General features: G+C 31.5%; 2 protein-coding genes across 2 annotated transcripts in view; one reads left to right on the top strand and one right to left on the bottom strand.

Annotated features, from left to right (window-relative positions):
- Window positions 1-2,608: 2,608 nt before the first annotated feature.
- On the bottom strand, window positions 2,609-3,445 carry LOC142317599 (uncharacterized). Its single transcript, XM_075354155.1, has one exon. The coding sequence runs from the start codon at window positions 3,443-3,445 to the stop codon at window positions 2,609-2,611; it is 837 nt and encodes a 278-aa protein (XP_075210270.1).
- Window positions 3,446-18,522: 15,077 nt separating this feature from the next.
- LOC142317598 (cytochrome P450 4V2-like) overlaps window positions 18,523-19,448 on the top strand; it is a 31,861-nt gene continuing 30,935 nt past the window's right edge. Inside the window, exon 1 of the mRNA XM_075354154.1 lies at window positions 18,523-18,572. Within this exon, the coding sequence (XP_075210269.1) occupies window positions 18,523-18,572 (50 nt within the window). The remainder of the gene's footprint in view (window positions 18,573-19,448) is intronic.

Here is a 19,448-nt window from a genome sequence, read left to right as displayed (position 1 = left end):
GTGTGGTTTATTGAAACCCAACCACCGAAGAACACCGGTATCCACGATCTAGTATTCACGTAAGTATAACGTAACTGCCTTTACTAGGACTTGAACGCTAGAACTCTCGACTTCCAAGTCAGCTGATTTGGGAAAACGCGTTCACCACTAGACCAACCCGGTGGGCTGACCCACGCATACTTTTTTTTTTCTCCTCCTCTGGGCCGGACCGACTGTGTGGTATTACGCCACCCAGGGGAGTGTCTGGTATACTCTAATGAGCCTCCCCGCCTACCAGCTGCAGATCCGGCATGGCAAGTCGGCTACCGGTCAGCTCTTTTGAGAGAATTCCTACTTGCCCAATTAATTGTCATCCACTCCATACCTGGAGTAGTCGTTGAGTGGAGACGGGTCTTTTTGTTATATTTTCCATAAATTTTCTTACCCCTTACAGTCCCCAGTGGATCATAGGAACCGACACACCTAGGCATGCCGACCCTCACCACTGGGGCTGTCCACCCTGCCCTACACCAGTCAATATCCAAGTCTCCTTTCATCAATCTCCTTACATGTTATCACTTTCCTTATATATTGACTAACCCTCTTCCATTGAGATTCATTTTGCAACATATAATCCGTTATTTCAGCAGGCGTTTTTCCCATAATTCCACTATCCATACGGAGTAATCTCCATTTATCACAAAAATAAAAGGTATGTTCTGCTGTATCTGTCTCCGTACAATACATACCTATTGGCTCCTGCCTTCTGCCCAGCTTAAATAGAATATCACAAAAAATTCCATGTTCCGTAAAATATTGAGATAAATAGTAATCAACTTTCACCGAATCTTCTAGTACTCCATCTTTTCAAATTAGGAATCAATTGTTTAGTACGTTTGGCTACTCCTTCTTCGTTCCACCTATCTTGCCAGCGTTGCAACAATCTGTTTTGTGCCTCTTGAGTACCTACACCTTGTGATCTTTCTGTGCGACCTAGCGCCATCAACTCAATCAGCGGAGTTTGCGATAACACGCACAACGCTTCATAGGAGACTGTCCTGTAGGCCGAACCACCCCCAGTAACAGTCTCCTATGAACACTCACTAGTCTACCAAGGTTTCTCTTTATACTAAGAGCAGGTAACCAGACCGGCACTGCATACAACAAAGAAGAGACCACAGTTGAAGCAATTAATTTCCTTCTCGAAGATCTTGGCGCTTTCTTCGATGAAACTATAGCGTTTAAGCCCTTTATCATTTTTTCTGCCTTACTACAGATATTAATTATATGCTGTGAAAACCTACAGCTTTTTTCTTTTTTTACTCCCAAATATTTAAAACTGTACACCTCTGAAATTTTAATACCATCTACCATGATCTCAGGAGAGTCTAGCTCTCTTCTTCCAGTGAACATTAAAAATTTACTCTTTTCTGCCGATAGTTTTAGTCCTCTAGATGTTAACCATTCTTTAATCATGGAGATGGCTCTATTGGCCTTCTCCTGCACATCTAATATTGTTCTGCCCTGCGCTAAGATCGCAAGGTCGTCGGCATATGCAATTACATCCACACCCTGCGGAAACTCCAAACGTAGTATGTCATCGAAGCCCAGTACCCACAACAGCGGTCCGAGCACCGACACCTGAGGCACACCGCCTTTTAATTGAAACACAATATTATCATCTTGCGTATCTACTATGCATGTCCTATCAGTTAAATATTCTCTTATTTGCCTGCGGAGATAAGGACTGACACCCTTATCCGCCAGTGCATTATTAATGCTGCTCCATCGGATAGTTCCAAAATCATTTTTTACATCTAGAGAAGTGAACAAGGGAATTTTTCTTGTCCACCATGTTCCACTCCTTACTTCATTCGCCCATTGCATAACCTTCTGGATCGCTTGCACAGTAGAGCGGCCCTTCCAAAACCCATACTGTTTTGGGCTTATTCCGGCACCTTCATTTAATTCAGCTATGATGCGACCAGCAAGCATTTTTTCCACCATCTTCTCCATAGTGTTTATCAAACTTAATGGCCGAAACTCTGCGTTGGCTACATCACTTGTATTTTTGGGCAGAAAAACTACTCTAGTTTGCTTCCAACACTGGGGGAAGGTTTTATTCACTAATCCAAAACTAGCCACATCTACCATTTCCCACGGCACTTTTCTCACTAATCCTTTTAGTATTGCCGCAGGTATATTATCAGGGCCTGGGCTCTTCTTATTATCAAGCTGTACTACAGCTAATTTTAACTCGTCCATTGTAAATCTCATATCTTCACATTCAATTATAGTGGCATTCTCTTCTTCACGACAAGGGAAAAGTTCAGTTATTTGTGTCTTCGCTTGTGTCCTAGTTAATGTAGGCAGTCGCCTGCCAAATCGCTTCATTACAATTTTATATGCGTCTCCCCAGGGATTGTTATCCAATTCGTTGCCATTGGTTACGCTTTTCACTTGTAATAGTTCTATTTAAATAAGTATTTAAATAAGTAACTATTTAAATAAGTATTTAAATAAGTAACTATTTAAATAGTTCTATTTAATATCTGTGGGCCGCCTCATCATAATCGCTACCGCCAATTCTTCGAAGTCTTTGCTTTCTCCTTCTTGCTTCCTGCAAACTTTACCGCAAGCATTTTATTTCTTCCGTCCACCAATAAACTGAGAACTTTCTAGCACCCTTGCGCCCGACTCTATCCATTTCGTGATGAATAATGTTAGTCAAAGCTTCTGGCGTACGATTTTCCAGATTTACGAACTTAGTAACAGTGTTTTCAACAATCTCACTAATCTGGTCAGATGTAATCCTCGGGAGAGGCGGCTTTTCATTGACCCTAAATTCCGGGTCATTAATATTCAAATAAGTGGCATAATGATCGCTAGCTATGTCATTAGACAGCACCCCCCAACTCCACTGTTCATTGTTCCACCTGTTATCTAGTATTGTTAAATCGAGGACAGAGGAATGCCCTCTGGCCTCGAAGGTGACCGTGGAATCATTTACGCAATGACATCCAGTAATTTCCATAAATTCTGCGAGTAATTCACCTCTTCTATTATTGTAATTACTCCCTGTCATGACTGACTTACAATTAAAATCGCCAATCAATATCATTCTTTTAGAAGTGCTAGTAACCACTCTGTGTATATTATCTATGAAAATAGTAAATTCACAGAAATCACAATTAGGTGATACAAATGCTCCAATAACAATGGCAAAATCGGTCTCCAGTACAATATAGCATTTTCCTCTATTTGCAAATCTCCATGCAATCCTACCACTTACATCCGTGAAAGCCACATCTCCCCCGGTGTCCGCCATCCATCCAGTCCTAGCTGCAACATACACATTAGGTTCCGTAACCATCAAAAAATCTATTTTTAACTCTCTGACCAGTTCACTTACCAGATCATGCAATAATTGGCTTCTGTTTACATTTACAAGAAGTGTCTTAAGCATTCAAACTTTTAGCACAAACCCATCCTCCAGTTTGGTGATCCTTTCCTCCACAATCCAGACAAATTTTGGGCTCCTTATATTCTGCGATTTTATGGCCACGTCCTCCGCAGTTAAAACAAAGCTCTAATCTATCTGGGCCCTTACAATCGTGCCTGCGATGCCCAGTTCCCCAACAGCGGTAACATCGTTCTTCATCTTCACGTATATACGCACGGCAATTTACCCATCCAATTTTTATCCTTTGTTCGACAAGTTTGCATGCCGCCCTATAAGATGTTACCACAGTTACATTCTGGGTTTTCCCATATCCACGTCTTATTGAAGAAATCTTTAGATCTTCGTTTTCACCAATTCTACTAGACACCGCCGCTAATCCTACAGTCTACTACAGTCACTAATGCCCACGAATCGTCTTTTTATTAATTTTTATTATCTTCCTGATGGTATTGTGGACAAATTTCACACTATAAAACGCAAAAATATGCAAATCCTGCCTGAAATAAAATTATTCGTTTATTATTTTCTAACCCAAACGTAAACAAATCACGAGATGGACAGATTATAGTAATCTTTCTTCGTAGTTATGACCAGGTATAAAATAATGAAAACGGTTTTATTTGATAATAAGACAGTATTCAGATGCATAATATCTTATCGCAGTAAAAAGGTTAATGTTTAAACCCGGATAAATATGATTGTTGTCTTTTAATGGCTTTTCTTTATTTCTTACCTTTCTTAACAAATTTATGAATTATATTTACAACGTATAAAAAAATAACTTTTTCACTTACATTTATGAAGTTTTCTGAGTTAATAGTATATAGTCCTAAAGGTCTTAAGTAAAATGGTGCATTTGATCTTATCATCATTATAAGTAACATCTTTTTAAACCATTGCGGTTTTTCCACCCAAGAACACTCAGCCGAACACCTTCGCAGTTCGTCGTACTGAAAAATAGCGTAGCCTTGAGTTACTGAAGGTTAAATTGTACTGCCAAAATACTTGACGCAATTCATTGCAGAAATTACATTGTATAAAACTAAGATTATAGTTAAATATGACTAAAGAAAGAAATTGTTACGTAATGTAATATCATATTAAAATTGACAGGATTTTACCTACCTTGGTATCAGATGAAAACTACATAATAAAAAATGACAATGAAATTTTAAACCGTACGGTAAAAGTCTCGCAGATATAATTTCTTCCGCTCAAAAAACAAATATTTCTTAAACATAAATAAAACTGTTTTTAACAACATGTACTGATATCAAAAAAGGTATGACCCTGCATTTCTATTATCAAAATCTGTTATTAATTTAGAATTTTGTTTAAAAAATAATACATATTAAATATATGTAATAGACAATAGATATTCAATTATAGGTAAAAAAAAATGTTTAAGCGTTCCATATAATAAGCAACAAATAAACAAATCTGTTACAAAACTCTTACCGGCTCGATTTCATTTATTAAACAACGAATAATCGTAAGAATTTTATTATTTCTGTAAATTTGATATGTATTATTCGTTGGTTAATAAATGTAATCGGGCCCGGAAGAGTTTTGCAACATTTCTTTCTATTTTTGGTTTAATTTTATGGTACGCTTAAGCATTGTTTATTATCTATCATTGAATGTCTATTGCCTATTACATATATTTAACATGTATTGTTTTTAAACAAAATTCTAAATTAATAACTGATTTTTATAATAGAAATTTAGAGTCTTAGCTTCTTTCATATCAGTATCGTTTTGTTTACGAGTATATTACAGAAATGTTTGTTTTTTGAGCGGAAGAAATGATATCTGCGAGACTCTTACCGTTCGGTTTACAATTTCATTGTATTTTTTTTTGTTGATATCACTGCGTTTTGTTAGATTATTCTTTTATTATTTTTATGAATGCACTTATTACTTGCACCTATTGCTTTTAAGTGTAACCCTCGATTTTTATCGTTAAATTCGATTTTACTAATCGAATTTATTTCTGTTTTATTTATTCCTTTTTTAATAAAACTAGTATAATCTATTGTAAACTAATACTTTTATTTATTTTTTAAAATTAGTGATGGGAATTAAAAACATTGTTTTATCTTCAGTACTTTCACTTACATAAGAACATTTACTATTAAAACAAGCTGCAGTATATTTTCTTTTAAATTTTAATATTTCACGTACATTATCAAGTTTTTGTACGCTACCTAGTACCATCAAGTATTGATATCTAGAGGCGCGATTTGTAAAGTCACAGTTATTTTAATAATGAAACTTACCTCATCAATTATTTTTTGTCCATCAGTACAATACAAATATAATACTAGGCATTCAGATAATGCTAAACATACGCATCCAATTTTTATTAAATTATTATTGCCCTGAAAAAAATTAATCTTTAATGAGATAATTCAAAAGAAATTCCAATTATTACAGATGTTAAAACTGATGTTTGTTTCAGGACAACTTTTAATGATAAAAAGTTCCCGCATAACTGTGAAGCTTACAATGATAGCAACAACTGCAATTATAGAGTGATTCGCGAAGTATGTAACAAATAAATATGTCAAAATAATGAAGGAAATTAAAAAACCTAAGTTCGGTAACGCTTCCTTAAAGAGTGTTGGCAGGCGAAAAGTTTTGCCCTGATTTCTGTACCTTCAGTAAAATTAAGCCAAACTGTTAATTTTTGGGACCAAAATTATGAGGTGAATTTAGCGGTTTTATGTGAAATCTGAATTGAAACATTAAAAAAATAAATCTCAAAACTTTGAATTTTCAAGAATTGTGGTAAAAGACAAAGGTTCGAAAAACACTGTTTTATTTTGGGGTAAAATTATTTAGTTAAATGTACAAAAAAGCAGAAAAATGTCTTAAACATATTTAAAACTTGAAGATAATTTGATTCTTAGAAAATTGTATGAATAACGAACCTAAATACAAACGAAAGAATTTCAAATTATTACCTTCATAGCATTCTGATAATCTAAATGTTTTCATAAAAATTCTAAGAAAATAGTTGAAAAATCCTTGGAAAATACATTCATTACACACATTCCACGTAACCTCAAACTAAAAAATAATTTTCTTACATTTCACAGCATTTATTTCTATTATTTCATAGTTTATTTTTTTAAATAAACGATTCTCTTCTTGGCGTTTCAAACAAACAATCTTTTTCATAAGGGTGAGTAATTTTAGTAGGGGTGTAATTTTTTTTATTAACTTAATACAAAAAAAATAGTAACTGTTATTTTAATAGTTACTTAGGTTTTAATAGTTTTTCTTTAGGTTTCTTTGTTATTGAAACATTATTTTGGTATCTTTATACTAGTACGTTAGATAAATAATCTATAATATTATATAAAGAGAAAGAGTGCTTTGGTTTGTTCGGGATAAACAAAAGACCAATCGATCAACCGCAACCAAATTTTTAACCATGTTTCTTGGTATATATGAGAAGGTTTTTATACATAATTATCTCAAAAAATCTCGGAAAAGAAAAATATATATGTAGTCGTGGATATTTGCCGGTTGAAGTATAAACTTTAATGAATTATGAACTGTGATTCACTATCGCTCTGTGAGCTGGGTTTGAACTGAATGACTCGAATCAATCGAATGAATAATATTACAAAAATAATAGAATTAAATTTACGTTAAATAAAATAATATTAAATAAATTTAAAAAACTTTTTTGTAACAGTAATGGGCTTCCCAGGAAGACGACATGTGAGGCTAGTACAACGAAGTGATCATTACCATCAACTGGTAACAAACGGGATGCCTCTGGGGCGCTGTGTTGGAAGGTGCAGCGGGATGTTCTTATAATATCTGTGCGACCGATTTTAAAAATTCAAGCGCGGTATTTGTTAGTAGGTTCGAGGCTATCTTATGCATGCATCTGGCACACTCTCGATTTTATCAGATCACGGTTATTCGGAAATGTATATATATATATATACATGTATATATAATGTCAGTCTGTTTGTTGTTTTCACATCACACGAGAACCAACTGATCTCTTCAAAAACCTTACTATTTTCAAATTTGCAGGATACATTGTGTTATCCCAGGGAAGTTTTTAAGCCATCGATCGAGGCTCTAGCTCCCTTAAAGGTTAAGATATTAAAGATATTCATTATTTATTTGTTAAGCAGGAGGCTAAACAGGAAAAAGTTACAATTATTTTATATTTTGTAATTTACTTTCTTTTTCAGGCTTCTACAAAGCCTGCATACTATAGTTATTATTTTTTAGTATTATTCTCACAATCATGAAGATAACGTACAGTGCGGTGGTCTAGGGGTGGAGTCCTCTGGGTAGATGGGAATGGTGACCGAAGCAAGCTCTGCAGAAGTCCAGGGCACCGGTACCCCTGGCAAATTGGGAATGGCGAGCTCTCTAGGCCATGGGGTAGGCCCCTTGGCTTTGGAATTTTCCTAGGCTGACCTGAACCCCAAGGATCCAGTTTCTGGCTAGACGGGCTGACTAGTATATATATAAAGTTTGGTTACTAGTTATAATGGTAGGAAAGAGTTGTTCCTCAAAACGTTTATTTGGGTTATGTTTCAAACAAAAGAAAAGTTTGTTTTAATTTATTCATGTATTTTTTTCTAACTTCATAATAAAAACAAAACTTATGATTATATATTCAATTTCTAGTTTATCAATAATGTTTACTGACTTTCAAATTACGAGTAATTAAGGACAGCTACGAGTTATAATAAATGATGTTAATGATAATTTTAAAATAATCTAAATTCTAAATATTTAAAAAAATACAATTTAGTGTTATGTAATAAAATAGATTTTAAAAACGCGCATCAAGTTTAAATATTTAGCGCTTCAAAGTATTTAATACATGAATATGAGTTTAATAAAAAAAAAATTATCATTTTAATATGAAATTTGAATCATGTATGCGTTTATTATAATTTTAAAAATACTGGTTGACTGAAAATTTGTGTGGGAAACTTTACGAATAAGAATTTCATGTATATTATTTTAAACTTAATATTACTGATAATTTTTACAGTAATTTCAACCAATTGTAAATATCAGCAATGCGCTGTGATTTTCTTGAACTTAGTTAATGAAATAAATGTTTCATACTCGCTGAACTCATAATCAGGTTACTTCCAAATTGTTATTGTGCAGTTGTCGACGTCATCAACGACAATTCAATTTTCCTTGATTAGAATTTAGTTGATCCACGTGTATAGTGAGCCACATGAAAATTGATTTGGATTATCTTAACGAAAACCATCCCTTTTTCCCTTATTTGTGGTAATTTATTACATATCTATCTAAATTGTATGGGAATAAACCTTTAAGCGATACACATATTTAAAACCTAATATTAGATAATGGCATTGTTATTTTTTCGTTCATTACCTCGATGCTTAAATATAAGTAGAGACACACCTGAAAGAACAGACACTGGTTTGCTGTTGTTATGCTCAACTGGATGGATTTATTAAATTTTTTAATGTTCCTTGAATAAAACATACAAATAATCACTATAATATTAAATGTTAAATTAAACTTAATAATGTTACTAATTAACACAGACACATACATACCGTGAAGAACTGGTATATTAAATTGTCCCAATACAGGACATCAGTGATCAAAAATACGGTGCATATTTACGGGAATGTTTTTAACACGGTAAGAACGGTTCAGTGGTCAACCATTTTTCCATTGAAGATTTTTATATTTTAGAGACTGTTTAACAGTTAATGTTAATTTACTTTTTCCAATACACTTATAATACGAATAATAAATATTAGTCCACTTCATGTACACGTAAATTATTCAGCTATTTTTAACCGAATATATAATATATGATAATCCATCTCGAATTACTTTATTGTCTATTGAAAGGAAATAAGGATTTAAAACCTGTTAATCGAGACTAAAATTAAAATCTATTAGATAGAACATTGAAAATGAAGGTTGAGGAGATGAGGTCAAATTATCAATTCAGAATAGAAACAAATACGTAGTGTTATAACCAAGGAAGACCTAATGGTAAGAAATATTCAGATATTACGTGAAAGTAACTTATTTTTTTTTTTAGATAGTCTTTACGATTTATTTTTACAATAGGTTTATTATTACACTAGATCTAAGTATATTTTATAAATTATGTTATACGTACCACAACAAGCAGAAAGGAATGTCCCTTGTTTATCAACCTGTCTAACAAGAAGTAATATTTTGGCGTTGTTTAAATTAGCCGTTTTGTTTAAAAATGTTAACGGTTTTGGTTAACCATTTTGGCTAGAATAATAAAATTTTATATAAAATTTGTGTGAAAACAAAGTAGAAATCATTTTATTGAAGTGATAAGGTTTCTTAAAGGTAGTATGGTAGTATTCTTGCATTTAGATTCGAATATATAATAAAAAGACACGTTTAAAGTTGGGTTTTTCATTTATTATGAACTAATGTTTTTGTCGATTTGATAGCTTTTATTTCTGAATTCTGTTTTGACAAATTATGTTTAATTTAAAAATAATCATTGTACAGCAGCGTAATGCTAATATTGCAAAAGTTATGCAAAAGTTCATAATTTTCTTATAATCATTTTACTGTGATAACTCTTAGTTATCAGTGAAAAGTATAACTTGATCATTTTTTGCTATTAAAAATTTTAGGATTAGCTTACCACCAGAAAAATCAAGAATTTATACGATTAGTGAAACATAAATTATTGTTTTTATAAACTATTAATACTATTTGCATAACTCATACGTAGACTGAGGAGTGATATTTGCTATTGTTTTACCATATATTTCTTTATTAATCTAATTTTGTGTAATCAAATCTGATTTTAATACTGCTAATAAAATCAATCATCAATACCCTCCTAGTATATGTACAAAAAAATGCGATGTGGACACCATATGACTTCCTTGTACGCCTGTTAAATTACATATATACATTTTTTTAATAATGTAAAGTACATAAAATTTTATTTCATTAATAACTTCTCATATTATTTCATTTTTTTATAATTATTATTTATTGTATTTTTTTTTTACAACCTGAGGTTAATGATTATTAATAGATCAATATATTTAAATTAAAAAAAGGAGATGAATTCGGATTCGAACCGATGTAACAAATTAGTATTGTTGTTATACTGAAACAAATATTTCATTAATTAAACTTCTATTTGCCTATAACTCTCGAAACAATGGAAATAAGTACCACTAATGATATATCGTTGAAAATCTCTCAATGAGGGCTTATTACGGCAGTTAAGAAAAAATCCAAAATTAAAATGTTTTTGGATTTTGGGCTTTCTAGGAAATTTTCGTTTCAGTCGTTTGTAATCAAAATGTGAGCTGCACAATTACATGTTACAACAGTCCTAAATTCAAAATTTCAACATTCTACGGCTAGTTGTTCTTCAGTTAAACGGGATACATACACACACACGTACGTACAGATGTCACGCCGAAACTAGTCAAAATGTATTCAGGATGGTTAAAATGAATATTTCCGTTGAAATCTGAAAACCGAAATTTTTCGCGATCACAATACTTCCTTCACTTCGTACAAGGAAGTAAAAACTTATATATGTACTAGGTCTGTAAATAAAGTAATGAGACTAGTTTTTTGTTTTTTTTTGGCAGCCAAAGTAGCAACACTGTAAAGTTACTAGTAAACATATGGCTATATGAACAGCCGATTTATATTAGGTATTAATATTTTTAGTCTATTGTTGTCACGTGAGACGTAAACAAACTTTTTGTGAAACGAGTTTTTGTTATGCGTTACAAAGATGAGTGATACTAATTATGAGCAATCAAGTTTAGTGTTAAACTCTGTGTAAATGCTACTGAAACCTTTTAAAAATTGAAAACGGCGTGTAGAGATGACGCTCTGTCACGACCCCAAGTTTGTAGGTAGTTTAAAGCATTTTCAAATGTCCGGGAATCAGTTGAGGAAGATCCACCCTCTGGAAGACCGTTAACGTCAAAAATTGACGACAATATTGAACGAATCAGAGACTTCATAAGGTACGACCGGCGATTAACTATTGCAGAACAATTGAATTTGAACCATACCATAGGCCATCAAATTTTGACAAACAAATTGGACATGAGAAAAGTTTGTGTAAAATTGGTTCCAAAAACCCGCACTATTGAACAGGGAAAAAAACAGGGTGGAAGTGTGCCGCGATCTTGTAGGGCGAATTGAAACTAATCCTGATTTTCTAAAAAATGTTATTATTACTGGTGATGGGTATTGGATACTTGTATTTGAGTACGACTCAGAAATAAAAATCTAGAGCAAGGAATGGCACATTTCAAATTCACCACGTCCCAAAAAAGCAAAAATGAGCAAATCAAAACCATGCTTGTTTCTTCGATAGTAATGGTATTGTCCATCAGAAGTTTTTGGCTACAGGACAGACTGTAAATCAGTATGTTTACCGAGAAACTTGCAGAAAAGAGTTGCCCGGGTGAGACCAGTCATCAAAGACAAGTGGATGCTGTTATGACAATGCACCTTGTCACACTGAACTCTCAATTAATGAGTTTTTGGCAAAGAGCCCTGTAGTTCCTTAACCACCTTATCACCTGACGTGAGTCCCTGCGACTTTTCCCTGTTCCCGACTTTAAACAACACTCCAAAAGACAGTTTGGAACAGTAGAAAAAAAAAAACTGTAACCCACCATCTGAATAATATTCTGGTTTCTGACTTCCAACACTGATATGAGTGGGAAAACCGCCTGAAGCGTTGTGTGGTTTTCCAAGAGAACTATTTTGAACGTGTACAGTCCATGTATAATTTGATTGTAAATTAAAAAGTTTTTCTGAACCAGTCTCATTACTTTATTTACAGACTTGTATGTATATATATATTGTAAATATAATGACTATAATTAAAAAAAGGTTGGATTTCCAAATTTTTTTTTTTTAATTAAATTTCTTTCAAAATGATTAGCATGATTTTTTAGCCGTTTAAATTAAATTGCTCAAATTAAAATTGTACGAACGTATATTTCTATAAACATTTAAAATTCTGAAAACTACGAGTTTACTTTAAATTGTGCAAATTTTTTTAAATAACACCTAGTGATGAATGCGTCTTCCCAAATCAGCTGATTTCAAGTCCTAGTAAAGACTTTTATACGGATTTGAATACTAAATCGTGAATACCGGTGTTCTTTGGTGATTGGGTTTAATTAACCACACATCTAGGAATGGTCAAACTGAGACTGTAAAAAACTACATTTGCACTCATAAAATCATCCTCTAAAGTAATACCTAAACGGTAATTCCCGGAGGCAAAACAGGAGAAAAAATGTTTTTAAGTAATGTTTCTTTGGAATATTTTATACCTTCACTGATGGATATTTCCGATAGCTGAATGGACTGTATGAAAACTATAAGTAATCCGGTAATTGATTCGGTTATATAAATTAATTATTTTTGGCTTGTCTGGATGTTACATGATGATGGGCTTCTATCAGAGAGATTGATGCAGCTATCTATTATGCCGTTTATTTCTTTGAATTTACGTAATATTTTTCATGCAAAATTATAGTACATTAATGCCAGAAGACTGAAGAACTATTTTTCGGCCCTTTTCCTCCCAATTCCTTCCTGCTTGTTGCCAGATAATATTTCATTTACCTGCAGATTTTATCATGTTGAATTACTAAATACTTCATATACAATTTTAACTTTTTTGGATCGATCTTACTTTTGAAAAAATCTGTTTTAGTATACGACGACCCTTCACCTTGATCCTCGTTAGGTTTATCAATGCCACTAATGTCATCTACATTAAAATCTTTACTGAAACAGTATTTATCGATTTCTTTTACTGAAACGCAATATAATTTTAAATCGATAATAATCGATCTTACCGTAGCACTAAACGTACCGAAAAGAATAAAACCGTAACTTCCTACTAAGATAAAATCTAATGATGATAGAAAATGTATCGCAAGAAACATAATTATGGAATGGTTGAATTTTTCTGGAATCCAAAAATCTATCGGTAAAGGTATGTCTTGAAAATTTATAATATTTTCATCTTTTTTTACAAAACGTAAATAAATAATTATAAGGAACGGAAGAAACATTGCTACTATTACTATAGAGAATATCGTGTACAGTGTAGTTTTCAAATTACTTTTTTGTAACATTTTGTTATATTTAATTACGTTAATTTTTTCATTTGATAACTTCATTTTTAAGCTATTATTAACAGTTTCATCTTTATAAAAATGTTCATCAATTATTTCCATCAATGACCACACGTTACGTGGCACAAGTACTATTTCTAAGTATAAAAATAAAGATGTTATAATACTACTTAAATCTTTGACTGCAGTGAACCGTTTGACTATATTAACGTTCCAGATTTTGTAAGTTTTCATTATCGCCCCGCAAAACATTACTGTTGAGGTTATTAAAAAAATTATGGTCCTCGATGAATTTTTTTCTTTATTATATCCTAATAAATATAAGACATGTTTCACCAAGTTGGTTTTCGTCATAATAATATTTTTTCTACGGTTACCTAAAATGAAATAAAAAATAATAATAATTAATAAATTAATTAACTGGTAGATTTTTCTACTTACTTTAGATTTGAACTGACTGTATCTCTTGCCTAATCAGAGCAGGGCTGTCAAAAATCACATTTGCTGCTTATTCTGGAATAGTCTTCAAAAAGATACGAGGTCGTGTGGCCGATAAGCCAGAAGTTTTAATAGAAAATCATTTTAATTCGATGACGGCTAAGAAACCGTAGTTAAGCAGTATGTGGTCCAAACTGCCCTTATAGATCTCAAATAATATATTTTAACCCAAAACCTGTACTATGTAATACACATAATTACACAGCTGTGTAGTGTTTCACTGGTTGTGTTACGATTACAAAGCGAGCTCGTTCCTGTATAAGAAACTTATTTCATTTTCCGCTTTAAGTTAAGAGAACCTGGAATAGATGCCCTTACTGGAAGTCAGTTTTACTGCAGTAACAACATACGAAATGTTATATGGTAAATCTAAAATTAAAAAAAAAAACCGTAAATAAAGTCTAATAAAGAGGTGAGTATTTCTAAATATACGACAAACAGAAACTTGGTAACCTCTACTGTTTATTTTCTGTAGTTAATGTTTTATAATTATTACATTAAATGTTGAATGTTTATTATTTTGACTGTAACATTGATAAATTATTTAACGAAATTACGATAAGTTAAACAGTTATTGCTTTTTTTTTTATTTTTGTTCTGATTACTCTTTTAAAGTTAAATTAAGTGGCATATAGGAATAGAAGTAAAAGTAATAAATTAATCCGCAATTATAATTTTATAGTTTAATTAGGTTTAATAGAAAACAACCACCACTTTTAACTTAAAAAAATGTTACTTCTAAAATTTTTTTTTCATTTTTAGATGTTAAAGAACGTCTTGTACATGTTTGCAGTTGTAAGTTTCCCAGTTGTCGAGAAATAATATTATGTATATGGAAGGACTGAAAGGTCTTTCTATTAAAATATATAATGAGTGAAGACAAGAAATTTATAATGTAAAATTGTTCTTTATATTTTGTGTGTAAAAAGTTATCCCTTGCACTTATTTAACATTTTTAATGAATCGCTTGACGTATCACAATTTTCATTATTGGTGAGTATGATCGCAGACCGTTTAAATAAGATAAACTATTTTTAATTGCTGTGCGAGGGTAAAATTTTAATACTAGAAAATTTATTAATATATTATAACAATTTCTAATCCGTAATTTGTAAATAAACAAGCCGATTTTTACCGAAATTCTATTATCTCTTCTTCGTGCGACAGCTAATTGCATAAAATGTATTCTGATTCTAGTACAGTCAGTAGTATTTGTTAAAATTATTAAAAGTCTTAGAAAAATTAAATTATGTTTATCACATAAACGTTACTGAATTTTATTATTTAAAAAAAAAATACTTACCAAGATAAAAGGATTAGGAAGTAAATAGTATACCGCAAAACTGAGCAATCACTTTTAAGTAGAGTAGTTCATGTAATAACGTATAATATAAGTATGGGTAAAAATATTTTGTTATATGTACTACTATTATTTAAAATGTACGAGAAGTAGTCGACAACACATAAAGCATGATCATAAATAATAATGTTTCTAAAAGTAGCGGAACGAAAATATATAACAAAAGGGAAAATATCGCGTAACAATATGTAGAAAACGTATAAATATTTAATGGTTATCAGTACATCGATATTATTCGGAAATTCTGAGATTCAAATATAGATAGAGGTTTTCTATTTTTGTATAAAAAAAATAGTCGGAATAAAGTTGATGTAAAAAAATATCACAAGGAATAACTATATATTATTATTCTCAGGTTTGCCTGGAGTTAGGTGAAACTTACATTTTAGGAAGTTTTAGTACGGAATACAATTCCGGTATTTAGAAAATTACGGGTTGACAGGTGCACATCATAAAAAGTATCCCAGGCTATTCAGTTATTCACTTTCGAATTCTACATATCAAAATGAACAATAAAATGCTCAATACCATTTAATTTCCGTTTTCTTTCTACTGGCTGTTTAGTACTTTTTAATGAAAAAATTATACCTAAGAACGGACTAAAGTATCATTATTATAATTGCTATGTATAGTTGCACAACTTCCTACAATAGATAGAAGTTTCTGGAATATAAACGTTCCCAAATTACAAAATAGCGGCCACGTGAATGTTTTATTCTTTTAAATCTTTGCAATCGTTACTTTTATTAAGATAAGTTCAGTTAACTAATATATTAAGCCGTAAGTTCTAAACAAGATTAGTTTTTGTTATTGTTTTGTTTTTTAATCAGACGTCAAAAAACAGAGTTATTATAGAAAAGTGGTAGTATAATTTATACCCGGATTTCATATTCATCAGTAATAAAAAAAAATTACTGAAAGCAAACGATTTAAAAAATAATTTAGGTAATAAAAAATTAGTTGTTAATAATAAAATCAAATTTATTGATGAACTAATTAGTAAATTATTATTTATTTAATACATAAAAAAACAACTTTAGAAAGGACAGTGACATAGTTGTAAGCTGTTCAGTTGTACTGAGTTCGGTTTTGTGGTAGTAATAGCTTTTTTTATATGTTAACGTGTTTTAATAAAAATTTTTCTTTGCTTGTGCTTTAATTTTTGAAAGTCCATTCTTATAATGAAATTGCAATCATGCATGTTTCATATCGCGATTCTTGGACGATTTCATCTGTCAAAGATTGATTGCAGAACCAGTAGTTTAACCCTCAAGTTTACCTAATATTAATCCAATAGAGTTCTACCGTTGTGAGAGCTAAAAATGCTAGCTGTCTGTAGTGAATTGAAAAATTCAGCAAGAGATGACCCTAACTTCATCTCCAACATCATAACCGGTGATGAGACATGGTGTACAGGTATGACCCTGAAACTAAGCAGCAGTCGTCACAGTGGAAGTCGCCAAGTTTACCACAGCCAAAAAAAGCACGCCAAGATCGCAGCAACGTGAAGACCATGATGATTGTTTTTTCGACATCTTTTTATTATTCCCATTCCTGCATCTCTTTATTTAACCCTTCATGCTAGTTATGACCTGCTACTGTATGACTTTGGTATATCAAGAAATACCATCACCAAAACATTAATTCCTGTTTCTTTTCAATCAGCATATACAGTACGAAAGATTTGCTTTTCAATTAGGGCTTACAGCAGCACCAGTATTTTCATTCGGTCAGCCATCAGGTACTGAAACAAATACTACTACTTCACAACCGTTGTTTGTTTCTAAGCCAGCTGATACCAGTATTGGAACTCCTATATTTGGTTCAACTGCTCCTAATACTGGCTCCACATTTGGCAGCAATTTGAATTTCGGTCAGAATAATCAGCAGTCACTTTTTGGTAATTTCAATAAACCAGCTACACCTGGTTATGTATTTGGACAGAATCAGACTACTTCTTCCACATTAGGTAACTTAATATAATTTTAGTGTGTACTTTCTGATTAACAAGATACTACCTCATACTTTTTTTCTGTTTTGAATTGTATTCAAATCTTATTTTTTCACACTTATTTTTCTACACTCCTTATTTCTTCATGTATATAAATGGTGTTGTTAATTTATTCAAATTTTTTATAGTCTTTTCCTCTGTATGTAAATTCTAACTAATTATGTAATATTAACTTATTCAGCTTCTCCCCAAAGTGAGGTACAGTACTGTATTAACATTGACGTGTGTGTTACAGGAAATTTTAAATATAAAGTTTTAAATTTAATTTTTTTTTGCCATGAACAAATATTTGTTTGACAAATTCTAATGTGTAAATGTAAAAAAAGAAAAAATTTAAAAAAAATATTACTGAAGATGGGCTTATGTTTGAATGCACTTTAACATATTCACCGCCAAACACGCTGATCGACATTTCATTTTTTCCGGGTCACCAACGCCAAACACGTCGTTAGACGTTTTAGGACAGTGCTTTATATAAACGTTTTTCTTACTACTGTTAGCAGTCAACATACGTGAAGGTTAGGCTATCGATACATAAAGGTTTAACTTATCGATTTATGCGGTTTTTTCGATAATCGTTCGATAGTTTAATTTTTTCTTGATATTATAATCTAACTTTTATCTGTTTTTTACAATCTATGAAAATGGCGTCCTCTGCGAAGTATAATCGTAGTAAAGGTTTAGATTCACAGCAAATTGGGCAAGTTTTAGACGAGATATTTGCAGACGAAGATTCTGGTGATGAAGATATAATGATGAATGAACAAAGTGATAATGAATCAGATAATGATGATGATGTAGTAACGGAAAATAACGTGAGTAATTTTGCTACTTCAGTTCAACAAGATAATTCAGGTAGGCCTTCAACTAATCAAAATATTCCCGAAATTGACTCTGATGAATGGAGCGATACTGATATACCCTGAAATGAACCAGTATATAGTAGACAGTCAGGCATAACAAACATTCCAGCAAATCCTAGAGACTGTTTTCAGTATTAAACTGGCTAAAATGGCTGGCACAGGGAAATTAGATGCCCAACAATGTGCATGGCAGTGAATGTGTTAATGAAAAAAAAGTAAGGTAAGAAGAATGTTCTTTAATTATGTACTTTGTGGAGTGGCTGAATAAGTTCATATTTTATAATTAGCTAAATGATGTTATATGTAATATATATTTTTATATGAACAGAATTAATTAATATGATCACTAAATAAGAAAATATTAAACGAAGATTTTTGTGCTGTATTTATTAAAGTATACTCATAAAAATATATTACATGTTATTAAAGTATTCGTGTTATAGTAAAGATACATTATCTGTTATCACTGTTGCCATCTGATAAAGTTGATAATGATTGTAACCCTAGAAATAATACATTAACACCGAACTGGAACATGATTTTAGAATAAAAATACCCAATTACAAAATTCTGTAAAAATAATTTTTTATTAATCCCAAAATTGCAAGTTCCCACTCTTTAACTTGTATCTGTGTAGATTATATACTTATTACTTGTACACTTATATTTTTGTGTCTAAATAATTTTTATACCACTCAAAACTAAAGAAATCCATATTTCTAACCATATTTATATTTAAACCATATTTCTGAATATGGTCTTGTTGACCATATTTAGAAATATTAAATTAATTTATTCTAAAATTTATAAACAGTAATTTTTTTCTAAACATGTTTGCTTTCAATAGAGATCTGAGTGTTGATGGGATATGTTTGAAGCCTTATTATTAATGCGTCACTTATTTTAAAATTGGAAAAAATATTGTTTATTTATAAACCTTTGTGAAAGATGTCTACAAGATTTCAAAGATTAATTCTTCTTTTTTGAGTAGTAAAGAGAGTTGAAAATTTTAAAATACAAAAATTGTTAAAGTTTTACACGTATTGATAAAATAAGTGATGAAAGTAAAATAAATTATGAAATAAGATAAAAAGAA

Source organism: Lycorma delicatula, chromosome 1, assembly GCF_047948215.1.
Source record: "Lycorma delicatula isolate Av1 chromosome 1, ASM4794821v1, whole genome shotgun sequence".
Taxonomy (NCBI): Eukaryota; Metazoa; Arthropoda; class Insecta; order Hemiptera; family Fulgoridae; genus Lycorma; species Lycorma delicatula.
Note: the sequence above shows the minus strand (reverse complement) of the source record. Positions and strands in the feature narration are given on the sequence as shown.